The sequence below is a fragment of the Epinephelus fuscoguttatus genome, linkage group LG7, assembly GCF_011397635.1.
Source record: "Epinephelus fuscoguttatus linkage group LG7, E.fuscoguttatus.final_Chr_v1".
Taxonomy (NCBI): domain Eukaryota; kingdom Metazoa; phylum Chordata; class Actinopteri; order Perciformes; family Serranidae; genus Epinephelus; species Epinephelus fuscoguttatus.
The window spans coordinates 16,106,448-16,124,079 of NC_064758.1; the positions used below are offsets into that span (position 1 = coordinate 16,106,448).

A 17,632-nucleotide genomic window follows, 5' to 3' on the forward strand; every position below is an offset into this window, starting at 1 on the left:
ATGTGTGTTTGTGTGAAATCCAACCTGGTTGAACTGAATATCAGTTTTTCAAATGTAGTACTTTTTAAGCAGTTTTCAGTTTAAATGATCGTGTAGACCAAGCGATGATAAACATTGTTGAGGTGTTTAAATCTGAATGTCTTGACAGAATCACCTTTTTTTTAAACTGACCGCACAAACACGCAGCGTGAATGTGTGGGCGGTTGCTTCCGCACATGCTCTGTATTCCTCAGTGTGTTATGGAGGAGTGTGTGTTGTTTTTTTTTTTCTTTTGTGGAAAGGGGAGGGGGGATGAGTGGTGATCAGCTGTAGGAGTCCCCCCTCGGCGGGGCCCCAGCTCCAGCATGAAGGGTTATGTAAGTTTTTCAGCTGCCAGCCCTGCTGGCTGCCTCAGCCTCACATTCACATTGCTATTGAGCAGAGAGGAGCACACAGAGTGGTTGGCTCATAGACAGTGAGTCAGTCAGTCACTGAGGCAGTAGATTAAAGTCCAGCCGAGTGTAAAACGAGGCTGAGAAGAAGAGAAAATACCTCCTGTTTACTTCTTTTTAAAGTTTTTCCCCGCTGAAAGAGGAGGCGGTTTTGTGAGTTTGACAGGGAGTTTGTGAGCAAGAGATAAAACAGGAGAGGACGAAGGAAAGCAGAGAAGACCAGCTCTTCTCTTTTATCGATAACCATGCTGCTCCTGGACGAATCAGAGTCATTTGCAGGTAGGTGACATCATCACCCTGACCCCTGATGCAGGGTTGGGGAAGGGATCGATCCCTGACTTCGAGGAAAGGGGTAGAAAGTTTGTGAGAAATAAGGGAGATGGAGGGGAAATCTGGAAGTAGAAAAGAGAGGAAAAAGAAGGGGTTGCAGGAGGGTTTGAGATGAGGCGATGCTGTGAGAACAGGAAGAAACGCTGCGCAGAAAGCTGCAGAAATCAGTAATTCATCTCATGAGATAATGAGCACTCCCAGCAGCATCCTGTTTAAAGAAATGCAACCAGAGAGGAGATGAATATGGAAAAATGATAACATGATGAGAAAGAGGAACTTTGATATTTTATAACCATCACTGAAGCGTCTAGAAGGTGCAGCAGCAGTTGATTGACGCTTGTTAAGTTACTTAACGTTGTTGTGTAACACTGGATCCATGCCTACTAAAGCATGCATGGTTCATCTATCTTCTTTTCTCTCTGTTTTCTCTCTCTGCATTTCCACCTCTTCGTGTTTTCTCCCCTCTGTCATATTCATCCATTCCTCAATCCCTGTGTTGGCTTTGTCCCATTTTCTTTATTTTTTCGGTCAGCCCTCCCTCCATCTTTTAGCCGGTCTCTCCCACGCGTGCCCGGCTGCCTCTCCCTCTCGCGTTGTTGTCTCAGGTCTGCATCTCCCATTGGCTGTTTCTACGGTTACCTAAACCAATGCCAGTGCGTGATTGGTGGAACTGGGCAGGATTGGGCCACGCTGGAAGTGTGAGCATGTGGAGGCAGGAAAACAAATGGTTCATCAGACCAGTGGGTTAGGGGGGTAAGCGCGTGAGGAGGCAGGCAGGGACAGAGTGCCGCCGCAGTCTGCAGTTTATCTTCATGAATGGAAGTAAAATATTTGAAGAGTAAGTGCAATACACACATAGGCACTTTGGATCATTGCTTGGATTTTATTCCTAGTATTGTTATTTTGGAGTCTTGTGTTTTACATACAGCCATATGAGAGAGTTCACATATGTATGCATAATGCAGTAAATGTATATCATTATTTGTTTCTTTTTCCCTTTAATAGAATATTTTAATGCTATTTGCAGTGATTTGTGCCATGAATTTACACCATAAAGGCTCATGTGTAAACTTATTTCAGGTCAGTAATATTAATAAATGAAATCCCTGCTTCCTTCTCATCAAACAAATCCTTTAAGACCTCATTGACGATCCCGTATGCACAAAATCCTGTGACTATTTCATAGATATTTTCAAAGATCTGTGCCACAGAAGGTCTTAAATTACTTTCAAAGGATCTCGTAGTTGTTTTGCGCATCTTTTTGTGACTCTTCAGGTTTTTATCTGCAGTGAAGTGCCGTCTGTAAATGGTAGTGCGCTGATATTTCTTATGCTGTCTCTGCACTTTAGATTTAAAGTTAAAGTCTGCTTAAACAGCTTTAATTTAAGGGTGTTTACATCCAGTACAAACAGTGCAAGAATTACAATTACATTGTCTCCCAGTTTTAGGGCACTCAAGTAAATGGGCAAGTTAATATAAACTTCGACAGATATAAATTGACCATCCAGTGTCTCTGCCTCACAGACGCAGACCCTCAGAGGGTGAGCCTATGATGAGGTGGATTAAGGTCATGAGACTAAAGTTTGACCCTAAAAAAACTCTTGGGTTACCTCATCTGTATGTTAAGTATCCTTTTCCTGTTGCATTGTACTAAATGTCCTTTGGCGTTCACCCAATATAGATGGGAACACTTGAATCAAAGCTATAGGCCAACACTTACAGCCATTGTTTTATTTTAAATCGCGGTGGGTTCAAAGTACAGAGGCGAAACAATGAAAAATGCATCACTGAAGGTTACAAAGCATTTATAGCTCATATATCCCTGGACTATAAATGACAACTGGGGCTGAATTGTTGAATAGTTCGAACAAAAGAGTGTCTTAGTCGACACTTGACACTGTGTTCACACTATAAACAACACAGCAACGGGCGACAAGTCATTTTAAATGGAAGCCAGTAACATGAAACTACAAACTGTTGCCTTACACTTGTCGCTGCGGACGGGCGTGACGTTCTACAAATACATGTTTTTGTTTCTAGCTGTGGTAACGTGTTATTTAGTTTATTCAGTTAGCTGATGCTATGCTAGCTTTCTGTGCATTGCGATGCACACAGGGAAGCGAAATGTGACGTTTAAATGGAGGTCAGACACAGATCAAAAGCATAGATATTTTGTTAACCGATTACAAACTTAGATTACGTTGAGTCGAGGTGATCTAGGTATCTAGGTAATGAACACTTCAGCTGCAACTCAGCGATAATGTAGTTGGTCACGCTGTTGCATCATCACTCAGAGTGTGAACACAACTCTTGACTTTTTATCCTGACAAAAACCAGCCATCATTACCTCCGCCAACGACGTTGCGTTTTTGGTTTGGTTTGTTTGTCTGTCGGCAGGATTACAGAAAAACTACTCGCCTGATTTTCATGAAACTTGTTGTCAGGGTGTATCATGGGTCAAGGATGGTCCATTACATATTGGAGCAGATCTGAATCACAGGGCTGATACACAAATAGTTTTTCCCTTTAATTAACATTGCAAATCAGGGCATTAGGCCTTGGTGGAGCTTTGTGTCTGAGTGCCCTTCTAGTTTGTTCTGGTTTTGCTCAGGGTGCACGGTGTTCCGATGCGTATGCCTTTCACTGTGTTGGCATGAGGATCATTCACAGGGATGCTTTTATAAAGAAATAGCCAATGTCTGCATGTTCGTAATTCCTGGGATTGCTCAGAGTGTTTGGCTCGTTGTGAAAAGGGACACTAGATGCCTTGTCATTGCTGCAAACGTGGCATGGTGCGTAGTGATAAAGGCTAAAAGAACACACTGTTCTCCCTCAAACCTATTGTGTTGGGTGTGTGTGTGTGTGTGTGTGTGTGTGTGTGTGTGTGTGTGTGTGTGTTTTGGCACATCTTCCTGTGAGTACAATCTGTCCATCAGTGACGAACAGCTTATTGGGAAACGGAAAAAGTGAAACAGTTAAACAGCAGCAACACCTCTGTGGCACAATAAAACAGGAAGGAGCTTGATGTACCGATTCTTTTTTTTCCTCCTTTCGGCACACTCTGTTCGGTTGTAATTGACCTCAGCACGCCGGGCAGGAACAACCTGTCCAGACCAGCGCCGGGTCGGGCCAAATGCCGGGAACACGTGTAGTCTGGCTGCTTTCATAACACCACAGCTCAGAGGATGTAGGCTTCGCTGGTTCGGCCACATGGCTCTAATTCCCACTCTTCCGATGTCGTCTTTGTCAAATGTCTGGGGTTTTTGATCTCTCTGTGTCCTCCTGTCAGATCATATAGCTGCTCTTTGTTCTCCCTCAATGTAAATTTCCTGCTTTTTAAAGTTGTCTTTGTTGGACGATGTCCCGTTTTTTTTCATCTCTCAGTGCTGCACGATGCTGTTCACTCTGTTCTCTGCTCCCCTCCCGTCTCTGCTTCTTTTTTCTTCTGTTTGTCTCTCACTCCTCGGGCTTTTTAGTCTTATAGATTATAGATGTAATCCCCATAAGTGCAGATTTTATCTCTAAGTCTGTTGTTTTTTTTTCTCTTTGCTACACTGGTCTCTTGTTCCTGCAGATGAAAAAACTCCTCTGTCTTACCTTATTCAACCCTGTCTGTCTGTCTGTCTGTCTGTCTGTCTGTCTGTCTTTCTCTCTCATTAAATGGCTGCAGTGCTGTATAGTGTTACAGTACAGCAGTCACATTATTTCACATTGCAACCAAATACTACCTGATTAAAATGGCACCTATTTATAAAACCTGTAGAGCCTTTATTCCTTTTAAAACCTGAATAGAGATTGATACAGTTGTTCTGTGTTCACCTGAATGGTTCATTATTTGAATTTAAAGTTGAAATATGTAACTCGCCACAAGCTGAAGAAGTTACTAAACTGAAAATATGTTGAAAATACATCAGCGATGGCAGGATGTCTAGTCATGATTAACATCTGTTGTTACTGATGTGCACAAACAGCTGAATGACATTGGCTACGATCAACCACTTACCTACAGGCTGACAGAAAAGGGTGTTCTGGGTAGCCACTTTCAGTTTTTTGAAACATACATATGAAAGCTGTGCGTAGGTTTTCTCACAAAGGAAGCAAGTAGAGGTGAAAAAACCCTACAAATCTCTTCGCTAATTTGAATAATTTCATTCAGTTAAAGAAATTCATAGTATCCAATGATTGTGATCACATCTCAGTCATGACGCCTTGAAGTACAGTAAGAAAGTACAGTGCGGTTCATTCAATACAAAACTAGAGCACGGGAGAGCGTGGCGCCTCAAAGGGGTGGCCAGGGGACCACAGCTCCCAGATAATCATCGCTTCATCCCTCATGAAAACAATCAAAAATGATTGGAGGCTTCTATGTGGAGTTCTTCAACTTGAGTAGACCTGTTCTCAGTAAAGGTTTCACTCTTTAAAACCAACATGCTCCTTCAAATTGAAGCTGTATATAGAAGTATATTTTTATATTTTTTAAGAAAAGGACCACTATTGAAGAACAATGAATGGTCTAACATGTACAGATACATGACACAATAAAACAGGATTGTAGTGGAACGTAATATGTTAACTGTACCTGTATTAGTCAATGCACATCAGATAATAGTAACAACATTCAGAGCATATCTGTGATTCAGAGTCTGAGCCAGGATTGTCTGCACACAGCTCTCAACATGGAGGTACCTGAGTTGGTGGCTAGCAGCTAACAGTGATAACAGTGCAGTCAGTGCAACAACAACAGTGCTGACATAGCTAATGTTAGTAATGTGGGGCCGCAGCCAGAGGGTGTGCGTTACACTTTTGCGACAACGCTATTGCAGTTATCAGCAGTAACCATCACATGAGCACATTGCAGCACAGCGTCGATTAGCTAGCCACTGGGATACACAGTCAGGGCCTCACATGCACTAACATGCACTCGCAGCCGGGCCGTCTACCACAACAAAGAACAGAGAAGCTTGAATTACAACACACACTGAGGGAGCGTGACTTCATTTACTGCACAGGACATGATTACTCCATTTAATACTTACATAGCTAATAGCGGTTTGCTGTTTTGTTAATGTTCTGAATGGTGTATAAAGAATTTTCAACTGTAAAATAAACTATCAGTATTTGATTCCTTACTCATATATTGACATTTTTAATTTTTTTAAATTTTATATACTTTATTAATCCCCGAGGGGAAATTCAATTTTTCACTCTGTTGTCAATTACACACAGGTACGAACACACACATGCACAAACAGGACCTATACATGCACTAAGTGGAGAGATGTCAGAGTGGGCTACCCATGACAGGCGCTCTGAGCGGTTGGGGGGTTTGGTGCCTTGCACAGGGGCACCTCGGCATTGCCCAGGAGGTGAACTGGCACCTCTCCAGCTACCAGTCCACGCTTCATATTTTGGTCCGGACGGGGACTTGAACAGGCGACCCTCCGGTTCCCAGCCCAGGTCCCTATGGACTGAGCTACTGCCGCTCCAAATATACATAGCTTTCCACTAGCCTCGACTTCAACAGCATACTAGAATTTCTAAAATTCAGTTATGGCTTTTGGTTTTGGTGTGCCACTCCAAGATTTCCAGTGGCCCCGTCTGGCCCCATGGAAAAAAATTTGGGAGCGCCCCTGTTGGAAGCACCAAGCGCATATGCCAGTCTTAAAACACCTGATCATTGCTTTAGAAGAAGAACATATATTGCATTTCAGCTTTACAGTACACTAATTTAAAGCCAGAATGCAGTAATGACAAGCTGTGACTCTGATGCTACCCCAACAGATTCAGACAGAGTAAAATGCCTGTTAAAGAGTGAAGACAGACATTTTTGCGGCGCTGTAAAGATTTTCGTGGTTTGTGTTTGAGTAGGTCAGATTTCTCAGAAGCTGAAAGTATGCACAGTGTCCTGAATGCTGCCAGGGTTTATATAACAGGCTATAGTATGACCAGCACTGTGATAATGGATGGCAGCCTCCAGCCGTGTGCGTGTGTGTCCTCCTCATACTCCCTACTCTTCCTCCTCCTCCTCCTCCTCCTCCTCCTCCTCCTCCTCGGCAGCAGTGACACACTGGCCTACAAACAGAGTGTTCTACCTCGCCTCACCCCTGTGCTGCTCTCTCTACCACACAGTCATTGTCTCTCTACTTCTTTCCTCTGCCTCTCTCTGCATTCTTTGTCGTGTTTGTCTCACCGCCTCATCGTCTCTCTGATACACACACACACACACACACACACACACACACACACACACACACGCACACAGTGGGAGGGTTTCATAACTCACCTGCCTCGCTCTAATAATGCAGCCTTAATAACTCATTCAGGGCAGTCTGTTATATAAGAGAGGTGTGTGTGTCAGTCAGATTTGTGTGTGTGTGTGTGTGTGTGTGTGTGTGTGTGTGTGTGTGTGGTGTTGTCATGTTGAGAGCTGTATTAGTCTTTCGAATTTTTTTTTTTTTTTTTTGTCTTTGTCAAGGCAAGTTACATAACCCAGTTAAATCTCGGTTTGTCTTCAGAAGGAAACCACAACTGTTTTTCCACAAGTATTTTTTCTTTGGTTTCGGCTTTTTCTTTCTCTTTTTTTTCAGACCTGTGGTTTGTTTCTCTATGTCTGATCTGTGTGATATTTCTCCTCACTTCACCCCTGTGGACACTGTGATGAGGTGAAACAAGAATGTGTGGACAGAGCAACAAAGTTTAGAGCAACAAACATTCATGAAACGAGTAGAAAAAGAGACTTTTATCTGGAATATCTGTTGCTAAATGGATAATTCTTGCTCATATATCACTCTAACCACACTTAACACATTAATTGCGACTGTCAGGTTTTCAGACTTCTTCAGTCTGTCTTGTCCTTGATTGATTTTTTGATCTGTTTATCTTCTTATTTGTCTGGTCACCAGTCCGTCTGCGTACTCGATCTGTCCACCTGAAATCATCTCCAACATTTTTCTTGTTGCTGTAGTCTGGAAAGCAGTCGTAAAAGTAAAAGAACAGTATGAGCTCTCCGTAACAGCAGGGGCGAGGCGAAAAAATCCTAACACTGACAACACACACACACACACACACACACACACACACACGCTGTATCGCGTATGCTTGCACACACACAGGATGGACACACACATCACAACATATCTGCCGTTGTGCATTTGAATGTATGTGTTTGTAAGTCTAGGTGTTCTTTAAATGTCACTGTTCGTCTGCCAGCTCTTTCGAGTGTGTTCTGCGAGTCTGTGACGCCGTACATCTTTGTGTGTGCGCGTACAGGACGTGAGGTTCTTGTGAACACGCTGGTTGTGTAACAGCCAGAGGCAGCAGTTACATAAGCGTCCCCCCTCGTCCGACCAGCCTCAGCGTCTGTGGCCTGTCTGTCTGTTAGAGAGCAACTTTCTGTCTGAGTGAGACTCAGGCTCTGTGTGTGTGTGTGTGTGTGTGTGTGTGTGTGTGTGTGTGTGTGTGTGTGTGTGTGTGTAGAAGCAAATGGGGCTCTTAATAAAGCAGGTCGTTTTACTGTGTGCAGCATCCTCTTGAGGCGCCTTGAGGTGGTAATATGAAAGAGAATAAGAGAAGTTTTGAGTGTTGCATGTTAAACTTGACTCAACACAACCTACTGACCTCGATAACACCTTCATCCATGACCTGTCTCCATTTTTGTCATGTTGACATTTTGACCCCCTTCTGACAAGTAACACAAACACCTTGTTGAATCGGATGTGGCAGGTTACAGTCAGATAAAATCAGGCTTCCTGTTTTTTTCCATCTGTGATCTGTGTTTTTCCATCACATTTCAGTTTGCACGGACATTTTACTGTCTTGTCCTCATCCCCAACAAAGTGAGTGTACATGTGCTTTAACTTTGTTAGCTTGCATGTCTGTCATTCTGTTGGACTTGTCAAGAGCTGGACTCAACCCTAGATGTTACCAAGTATGTTTTCAGGGAGATCCAGAAATCAGTTTGGCCTAAAATGAAAGGGAATGATGTACTAGAGCAAATCGGAGAATTGATTTTATTTGGCTGGGAGTGTCTTGTGGTTTTGGTGGATCACGACTAAAGTACGTAATGTTAAACTCAATCAACTGATTTTTTTTTCTCCCCATTCTGCCTTTTGAAATGGAGACAGACATACGTTTTTTTCTAAAATTAAGGAAACTCCTGATTTCCTGGTTTCACTTCATTGTAATTAGCTGGATATCTTAAAGTCATATCAGTTTGTGGTGAAATTTGGTAGGAACAAGGCACGAACCACGCTCATGTGCCCCATTTTGTCTTAACATTGTTCGAAAAAAAACCTTTTTGGTCATTGCCCTTATTTTCATTAACTATTAACCTGAATGACGTGACCCCATGATTTTCTATTATGAACCACATTGAAATACAGGTGCATAGCCTATCATGTATTTCTGTACATATCCATGATCAAGAAGCTAAGAACATACAGAATGTTCCAAACCTTTGCAGTATGACACTACCAAAGAACGTACTTTATTGTGAAGTAATGTCAGCCTGTCAAAATTAGCACAGCCAGTTAGACAGATGTAATTACACCTTGTAAAGAGAGCAGCATGCCGAATGTCTCCAACATCTTCCTGCCCTGTGAGGCATTATTCTGTGTTTTATAACCGATCGGGGGGAAGCTTATGTAACAAAGAGGACGCAGCAGCCCAATAAGCACGCTCAAACATGTACCTGGACGAGAGGAGAGGGGGAAGAAAGGCAAGGTGGGAGATGAGACGCAAAGAAAAATGAGAAGAAATAACACGTAATATGGCAAGAGAACACTCTGCTCCTCTCGATGGGTAAAGGTTGGGAGAAGAAGTGGCAGGTGAATAGAGAGGAAAGGTGTGAGGGAGAAATGAAAGTAGATTTAATTCAGACAAGTGCAGCTGGGTAATTAAGGAGGAGGAGAAGGAGGTGTCGGCAGGTAGAATCAGACAGATGAGGAAAGAAAGGAGGACAAGTGAGAGGTGAGAAAATGAGAAATAGATAGATGTGAAGAGGAGGAACGGGTCAGATAAGACCATAAAAAACTGTAATTCTGCCATATTTGATTTCACGTATGAAGATTGGAGCAGAGTGATACAACTGTGATAGAAATATGTGCATGAATAGGTCCATGTAGATTAGAGAGGTAGTGATACGTATATTCTGGTTACCTCATAGTAGACGCTCTTTTTTACCAACTATCATAGAAAGAGACTGATGTTTTTGAAAAATGATAATATCAGTTTAAGCTGATTTTCTTACCTCAATTTAATGTCCACCACACCTTAACCTTACCTTAAAGGTTGGTTAAGGTGTGGTTTCCTGCTGCAAGATGATGCTGACCACCATAGTTAACTGGAACAAGGTCCTCCTCTTACTTTGAAATATAATACAAACTCTGATTTAGTTGCAAATTGTATTTTAAAACCTCCTTTTCCAGACAGTTTTGGGTTTTTTTTTAATTTGGCATGATTTATTCAAATTCCAATTTTAAAAATCCATATCAAAACCCTCTGAATAAATACAGATAAGAAATGTCTTTATATTTAAAAAAAATCCAAACTGATAATGCCTGAGATGTCGATGGCATCTCCTGTAGACCGTATAAAATAATGGACCTAGTACCGCGATGTCGCTCATTGGTTAATGGAGTCCTGTTTAAAAGCTTGGAGTTTGGCATTTTGGCTGTTGCCATCTTGCTTTTCTGGAGCCAGAAGTGACCATATTTGGACGAGAGGGTAGAGGAGTGAGGGGTGGATCTGACTCATAGACTTTAGTGATGCCTCAGAGAGAGCCTGTCACTCAAGCATACTCACCCTTAAATATGCATAACTTTAGGCCTTAATAAAATGTAAACTGGTGAGTTATGTAAAAGTCACTCCCTGTCCAGTTGTCATGAATGTTAAGATTAGCTTTAGAGACCAAACCGCCTTTTGTACCAGACTGTAAACATGTTGATTGCTGCTGTTAAGTTGTGACTTTTGACATGGGGGTCTGTGGGGATTGACTCATTTTTGGAGCCAGCCTCAAGTGGCCATTACAGAAACTGCAGTTTTTGGCACTTAAATGTTGGCTTCAGTTTCAGCCAGAGGCTGCCACTTGCAATCTCCTTAGCAGATTTCACATTTATTAAATCTCTTCCTTTAAGAGATATCAGTGTGTCCATGCTAATTACATAAGAGGGGTTTAATGGAATCATTAATCAATGATTCCCTCAACAAGAACTCTCATTTCAAATCTGGCATTTTGCCTCAGACTCTTTGCAACAAAAGCTGCCCCTCTCAATGGCATTTCAAACGTCAGCCGTTACACAATCTCCACTGAAGTTTTCCAAAACATGTTGAATAACTATGAGAGAATACATATATTTATAGTTCCTAATAGACAGGGCAAAGAATTCATTCATCACTTTTCTCCCTGGAAACCACAGAAAATGCTGCTACAACGAATTCTGTATCCCTCCATTTCCTGTCTACTTCCTGGAATCCCCGTCTGTGTTGGATAACCAGACAGTTTGTCCTCTGTATGTGTGTGTGTGTGTCTGTGAGACGTGTGTGACGTGGAGGATTCTCCACCGTGCTGTAGTAAATAACTGCCGTCATCTATAATCTGCTTGCGTAGACAGTCAGAGGGCGAGACACAGACAGCCTGTCCACTTATGTCCTTTCATTTATTGCAGTATGCAGGTCAGTGACTCACAGCGAAGAGAAGCAGAGGCAGGAGAGTTGAGACATTAAAATATGGATTTGTTTGTTAAAGAAGCCACTGGAAAACACACACACACCTGAAAACAGTGGCACCTTAGTTCAGGGGTTCGGGGTTGTGGTTTACAGTTTTCTAAGAAACTAGATCCTCACGGAGAGATCACTCTCAGCTCTGTCACAGTTTGTAGTAATTATTAATGGAGCAGCTCAGAAAATGTTTCATCTGAAGACTTTTACAGATTATAATCTTTACTGGTGTTTGGAGCTCGAGGGCAGTCGTTTATCCATCTGTTCCTAAGAAGTTTTTTCTGTTTTCTCTGAAGAGCAAGAAGAAAACCTTATTCAGCACAAGCTGTTTTCATCGCTGTTGGGTGAACACTTTCTATCACTAACAGTTTTTTTACAGAGCCAAGAAAACAGCCTGAATTTATCCAGTGAGGGTTTAAAGGGTTTTCACACCTAAGAGTAACACAAATTTGTCGGACCACAGAGGAGTTGATGGGAAAACACATTGCGAGGTTTTCGTATATGGTATATTGCTGCTTTTAGATACTGTAGGCATCCACTCTGTGGACACAATGTTTGGTTTCTCTTTTTCTTCCTGTAGTTTTTTAATCTTTTCTGTGGTCTCTCTTTTTCCGCTCTTCAAATCACTGACACACTTGAGGGAAAGCCACCAACACACGCCGATGCAGTGTTGTGTTCGTCAGCACAGTGCAAGCAGTTATATAAACACCTAACATATACGTAGATGCGGTTACATAACCTCGTGGTTACAGAAGACATTTCCCCACTGCAACCCCCCTCTGAGACAGACACACACGCACACAAACACACAGTAACCATGATTTTGTTGCCAATGGCCTCGCATTCTTCAGAGCCACATATCTCTCAAGTACATGTTGTGTTGCTTTTTTGTGCAGAGCAGCAAGTCTCAAGCCCACAGGGAGTGTCCAACTGAGCAAATTAATGGCTTAGAAAATTTGCTGCGGGTGCTTATTTACTCTGTGACACTCGCTGACTGCCGATGATTCAGCATTGCATCAAGACACTTTCTCACTTTCTCTGCTCAGTGTGTGGTGATGGAGGTTGAGGGCTCGACTGCATTCATACTTCATCATCATCTCATGTTGCCTACGCCTCGTCACGATTGTTTTGCTTTCTACTTCTGCTTATCACTTGCAGCAGAATACTTGAGTTTGACTCAGTCTCTTAGCAACAATTGGCTCCCCAAATCCAATTGTCACCTTAAGATAACACCTTCATTGGACTTATGCACAAGGGAGTGTTTCTTAATGAGGCGGGCAGGCCTCTGAAGCTGAGTTAAGACCAGAATTAAAACCAGCAACTAGTTACTGCAGTTGAAGTGTGAGCTGTTGCCAAATTAGCAATAAATTACTCTGAATTCTGATAAATCCAAGCAGTTTTCCTTCCAACCATTTTTTTTTTCAGCTGGAGTTAAAATGCAGAGATGACAGACATTAGAGTTACAAAGCTTTTCTCAGTTGTCAGCCAAACAAAACTCAGTGATTCCAAATTTCCCCAAGTCACAGTAAAACAAAAAGGCTTTGGTGCAAGTCTGCATTTTCACAGAACACATGAAGTCATTGTAATCAGCTTAACAACAAGCAGATTGTTTGTGGACTTGTTATCCGTCCAGCTAATTAAGGAAAGAAAATCTTAATTTGACCATCACATCAAAACCACTGACAAGTGAAGTGAACAACATTGATCATCTCGTTACAGTGCAATGTACTGCAGGGAGACCTTGGGTTCGGACACTCATGTGGATGCCACTTGACACACTCCACTCACCCAAACACTGTTACAGACCAAGTACACCGCCTTAATGGTAATGGCACTCCTGAATGGTGGTGCTCCCCCAGCAGGACAATGCACCTTACCACCATGTAAAAACTGTTCAGGAATGGCCCAAGAAATGTTACAAAGAGCTCAAGGTGTTGACCTGGCCTCCAAATTCCCCAGTTTTCAATCCCATCAAGCATCCATGGGACCCCAGAACCAATTCCCATCCAGAGTGGGACCTCTTTTGATCGGACTTGGCTTTGACATGTCAAGGCGTAGACACCTTTGGGGATGACCTGTGATGTCTGGCACCAGGGCATTGGTGGTGGTTCCTTTGAGTCCAGTGGGTTGCGAGGTGGGGGAGCAGCATGTCCCTTGGATGCTTGATCAGATTGCGATCTGGGAAGTAAAGAGGCCGGGTCGACACCTTGAGCTTTTTGTCAAGTTCCTCCTCAGACCATTCCTGAACAGCTTTTGAAGTGTGGCATGGCACATTGTCCTGCTGGGGGGTCACTGCTTTCAGGGAGTGCTGTTGTCAAGAGGGGGTGGGGTACTTGGTCTGCAACAGTGTTAAGGTGGGTGGTATGCATCAAGTTGCATCTATATGAAAGCCAGGACCAAAGGTTCCCCAGCACAACATTGCACTATGATGAGCTGGGCGATGTTACTCACTTCATTAGTTGAAAGTGCTACTATCATTTAAATAGCAAACATTCTTCTTCTGCAGGCTTGAAAGGAGGTTTGTTTTGTGCCCTTTTCACTGAGAAATGCTCCGTCTCATGTTTACAAGAAGTTCACGCAAACCTCTCAAACACTTTTTCACTGTTTGTTCATACAATCAGCAGTTGTGATTTTTTTAAAGCGTTATGTAATGTGTTTGACGTACTTGTTATCAGAGTGGCCATTTTGGTTTCGAAGGCCACTATTCTTGTGTCATAACACGCAGTTAGAATGTTATCACTTGATTAAATTGGGCATGTTTAGTGATTATCAGTGCCACAGATCTAGGCTAGAAGGATCCCACTGCACTGGCCGGTATGTTCAGAATGCAGTTATCATTTCCACAGCACCCAAAACGTGTGTGTTTGCTTGTTTAGCATGATTCAAGTCTCGGTTTCTTGGGTCCTTAGTGGCGAGTATGGAATGATTCATTAGTTATGTAACAAATTATGTGCATTAGTGTGTGTGAGAGTGTTTTTGTTGTATAACCTGTCCCTACTGTCTGGTCATATTGTGATAAGTCTCCCCAAGGTGTGTGTGTTTGCAGGTTTTTGTGTATGAATCTGTATGTCTATCTTTATCTATGTGACTGTGTGTGTGTGTGTGTGTGTGTGTGTGGGGCACTTCACCTTGACAGCTTCCAAACTGCTCACAGCTGCTCAGTTATAAATGTACCAGTTTCTGTTCAAACCTCCGATCCTTCACCGTCTTGGCGTCTCCTCTAATTTTTCAGAAGTTGAGTTTATTCCTGTGAGCACCTGGAAAGAGACACATTAATATAGCAGTGACAGGATGAGAGGGTATAGAGGTACAGAAAAGTGTTAGTACCCAGAGGTTATGAAACTTGTTTTCCTGCATTTTCTTCTGCTGGATTTCTCTTAAAATGTAGTTCTTACGTAGAACTTTTTGTACTGTGAAACAGAAACAAGTGGTCGGCTGAGTGCCAGCTTGTTTTTCAGAGTGACAAATGTTACATAAGTGTCCTCGCTTTGATATAAAAAACCAACCTCAAAGGTAAGGACATTACCTTGGCAGTATTTTGTAACTATACACATAACAATTATTTTCATTTTCAATTCATCTTTTTATTTTTTAATTGTTTTGTAATGGCAGAAAATACAGAAAAATGCCCACCGCAGTCCCTGAGCTCAACATCTTCCAATTGCATCTATTTTTTATTTGTTTGCTTCATTTCTTTTTCCATAATTAGACCAATTTGTGACAGTGCTGCTAATTGTAAATATTTCATACTTAAAAACATCTAGTTTCCTGCAATGATGATGTACACATGTATATTATGTTCTTTAATTGACTTTGCTGTAGACAACAATCACTTGAAAGGGGCAGATCATTTTCTCTTGATTAACTATTAATGTCATAACTCAACTAATCATTTTAGTGCTGGAGACGGATACATGAACACAAGCCAAACAACATAAAGTTGTCCTGATGCTGATACTGAGTCTCCTCTTCAGCTGCTCTCACAGCCGACCGGAGGTCCTTATCTCTTCTGAAACAGATAAATTTATCTGGTAAAACCATTAAAGTGGTTGTTAAATGTTTGGACTCTGTCAGCCAGTCTGCTAATGGCCTGCTCCACCACATCCTACTCCTATAAATCTTCACTGGTAACAGAAATCAGAAACAGGTGGAGTTATTAGGAAACAGGTGTGCTTCTCCTGCACTACATTACTACTGTTTCTCTTATTTGTTCTCATTTTTGTTATTGTTTCTTTAGTATTGTATGTTCATATACGTTCTCATAAAGGTCTCATGCCACAACAAAAGTCAGTCTATTAAGCCCCATTTCCACCAAACACTTTCGGCGTGGTACCTTTGGAACCAAAAGTAACCCTTCACACATGGTACCTAGACCCTAGGTACCGCAACACCACAAACAGTACTCTTAAATGTGGGCGGGGTTATTTCCTCATTACAGGTGACACAGATAGAAGTCTGCACCTTGCTTAAAGTGAGTGCACCAGTGAATTAAGTTATTTTTTATTCCGACAACAGCTGCTGCAAGAGGCACCGAGTCATCCTTTCATTTATATTTACAGTCTGCTAATAAAACTAACACACACAGGGCGTCGGTGGCTTAGTGGTGGAGTAGGCGCCCTATGTACAAGGCTGTTGCCGCAGCGGTCCGGGTTCAACTTCAGCCTGTGGCCCTTTGCTGCATGTCACTACCTCTCTCTCTCTCCCCCCTTCACGCTCATCTGTCCTATCGATTAAAGGCTTAAAAATGCCCACAAAATATCTTAAAAAGAAACAAAAAAAAACCCTGACACACAACTCGGCCCTGAGCAGAGTGACCGTCTGCTATTGACCAATCAGTAGACTGCAGTGTTCACAGGTCCACCTCTTAACACCAGATCTGTGTGCTAGGTACCCCAACAGAGGGGTCACCAAAAATGGGGACAGTACAGAGCGGTGCCATTGGTACCATCTACAACTTTTCACAGTGGAAACAAGCATACTGAGAGGAGAAAAAAAAATAAAGCGTATCGAACTCAACTGAACCATGCTGTACTGCTTGGAGGAAATGGGGCTTTAGTTGTAGGTTAACGGAGGCAATCCTAGACTGTGGGGGGCCAAACACCAAACATTTGCCTGGTTTGCCTATCAGTGCACCCCTGTTCAGTGCACCCCTGTAGGCTGAATATAAACACCAAAAATGGCAGAGACATGAGCTGACTCTTACTTATTTACACACACACACACACACACACACACACACACACACTCTCTCTCTCTCTCTGGTGAATAATTCCAGAACTTGTTGTCCTCTTGACCCGAGCAGAGGAAACAGTCCTGCTTCCCATAATCTACGTCTGTGTTTGTGTGTATGTGTGTGTCACCCCCTCTCACTCTGAAGTGCATCTCTCTCTCTTTGAATGATGACCTCGCTTTCATCTCACTCCCCTCTCCTCTTTCCTTTCCTGTCTGCCCCCTGAGTGTCTCTTCAGAGTGCTCACAGTGTGTGTGTGTGTGTGTGTGTTGATGTTGAGGCTCTGTGCATTTCAGGAATCGTTATATAACTGTTCTGTAAGGTTGAGTTGGAGGGAGGAGAGGGTAAAAAGGGGATGTGTAAATCCAGTCTGGGACATCTTCATGTGTTTTGTTGCTCTTATCTCTATAGGACATAATAACTATAAACTTGTGTCCAGTGTCATTAAAGCTTTTACATTTACTGTTCCAGACACACAATGTTTAGCAGCTCATTCCTGGAAATGTGGCGTACAGGAAATTATGTTTCCTGTTTTTCCTTTTCTTTTTTTTCTTTGATTGAAATAACTTGAACAAGAACATGGTTTTAAAATAGCCACTTTACATTATTATCTGAAGAGGAATAGTATTTGTAGCCTAAAGAAACATATTAGAAATATTCATCTGTTCTTATGTTTAGCTTAGCCAAAGTTGTTTGTGTCTCCAGTCCTGTTTGTTTGAGTGTTAGCAGGGTATTCAAAAAAGTCTTTTGGACCCAGTCTGTGTGAAAAATCTACCTAAATCTGACGTGCATGAATTTATTTTAACATAAAAGTACAATTAGACTGATATGTGTATTCATAATTTGGAACTAGCCCAATGTGAGTCCAGAGTCAGCACTGTTTGTGAGTGAACCCGAGTTGTGAAGACCTCTGGTGTAGCACGTC

General features: G+C 42.3%; 1 protein-coding gene across 3 annotated transcripts in view; it reads left to right on the top strand.

Moving 5' to 3' along the window:
* Positions 1-17,632, top strand: part of LOC125891112 (helicase ARIP4-like) — a 96,033-nt gene that overhangs the window by 53,712 nt on the left and 24,689 nt on the right. Inside the window, exon 1 of one of the 3 annotated variants that reach the window (XM_049580103.1) lies at positions 398-710. The exons of the other annotated variants lie outside the window; for them this stretch is intronic. Coding sequence (XP_049436060.1) covers positions 677-710 — 34 coding nt within the window. The 5' untranslated portion in view covers positions 398-676. Of the gene's footprint in view, positions 1-397; positions 711-17,632 lie in introns of those variants that run through there. 3 annotated transcript variants of the gene reach the window in all.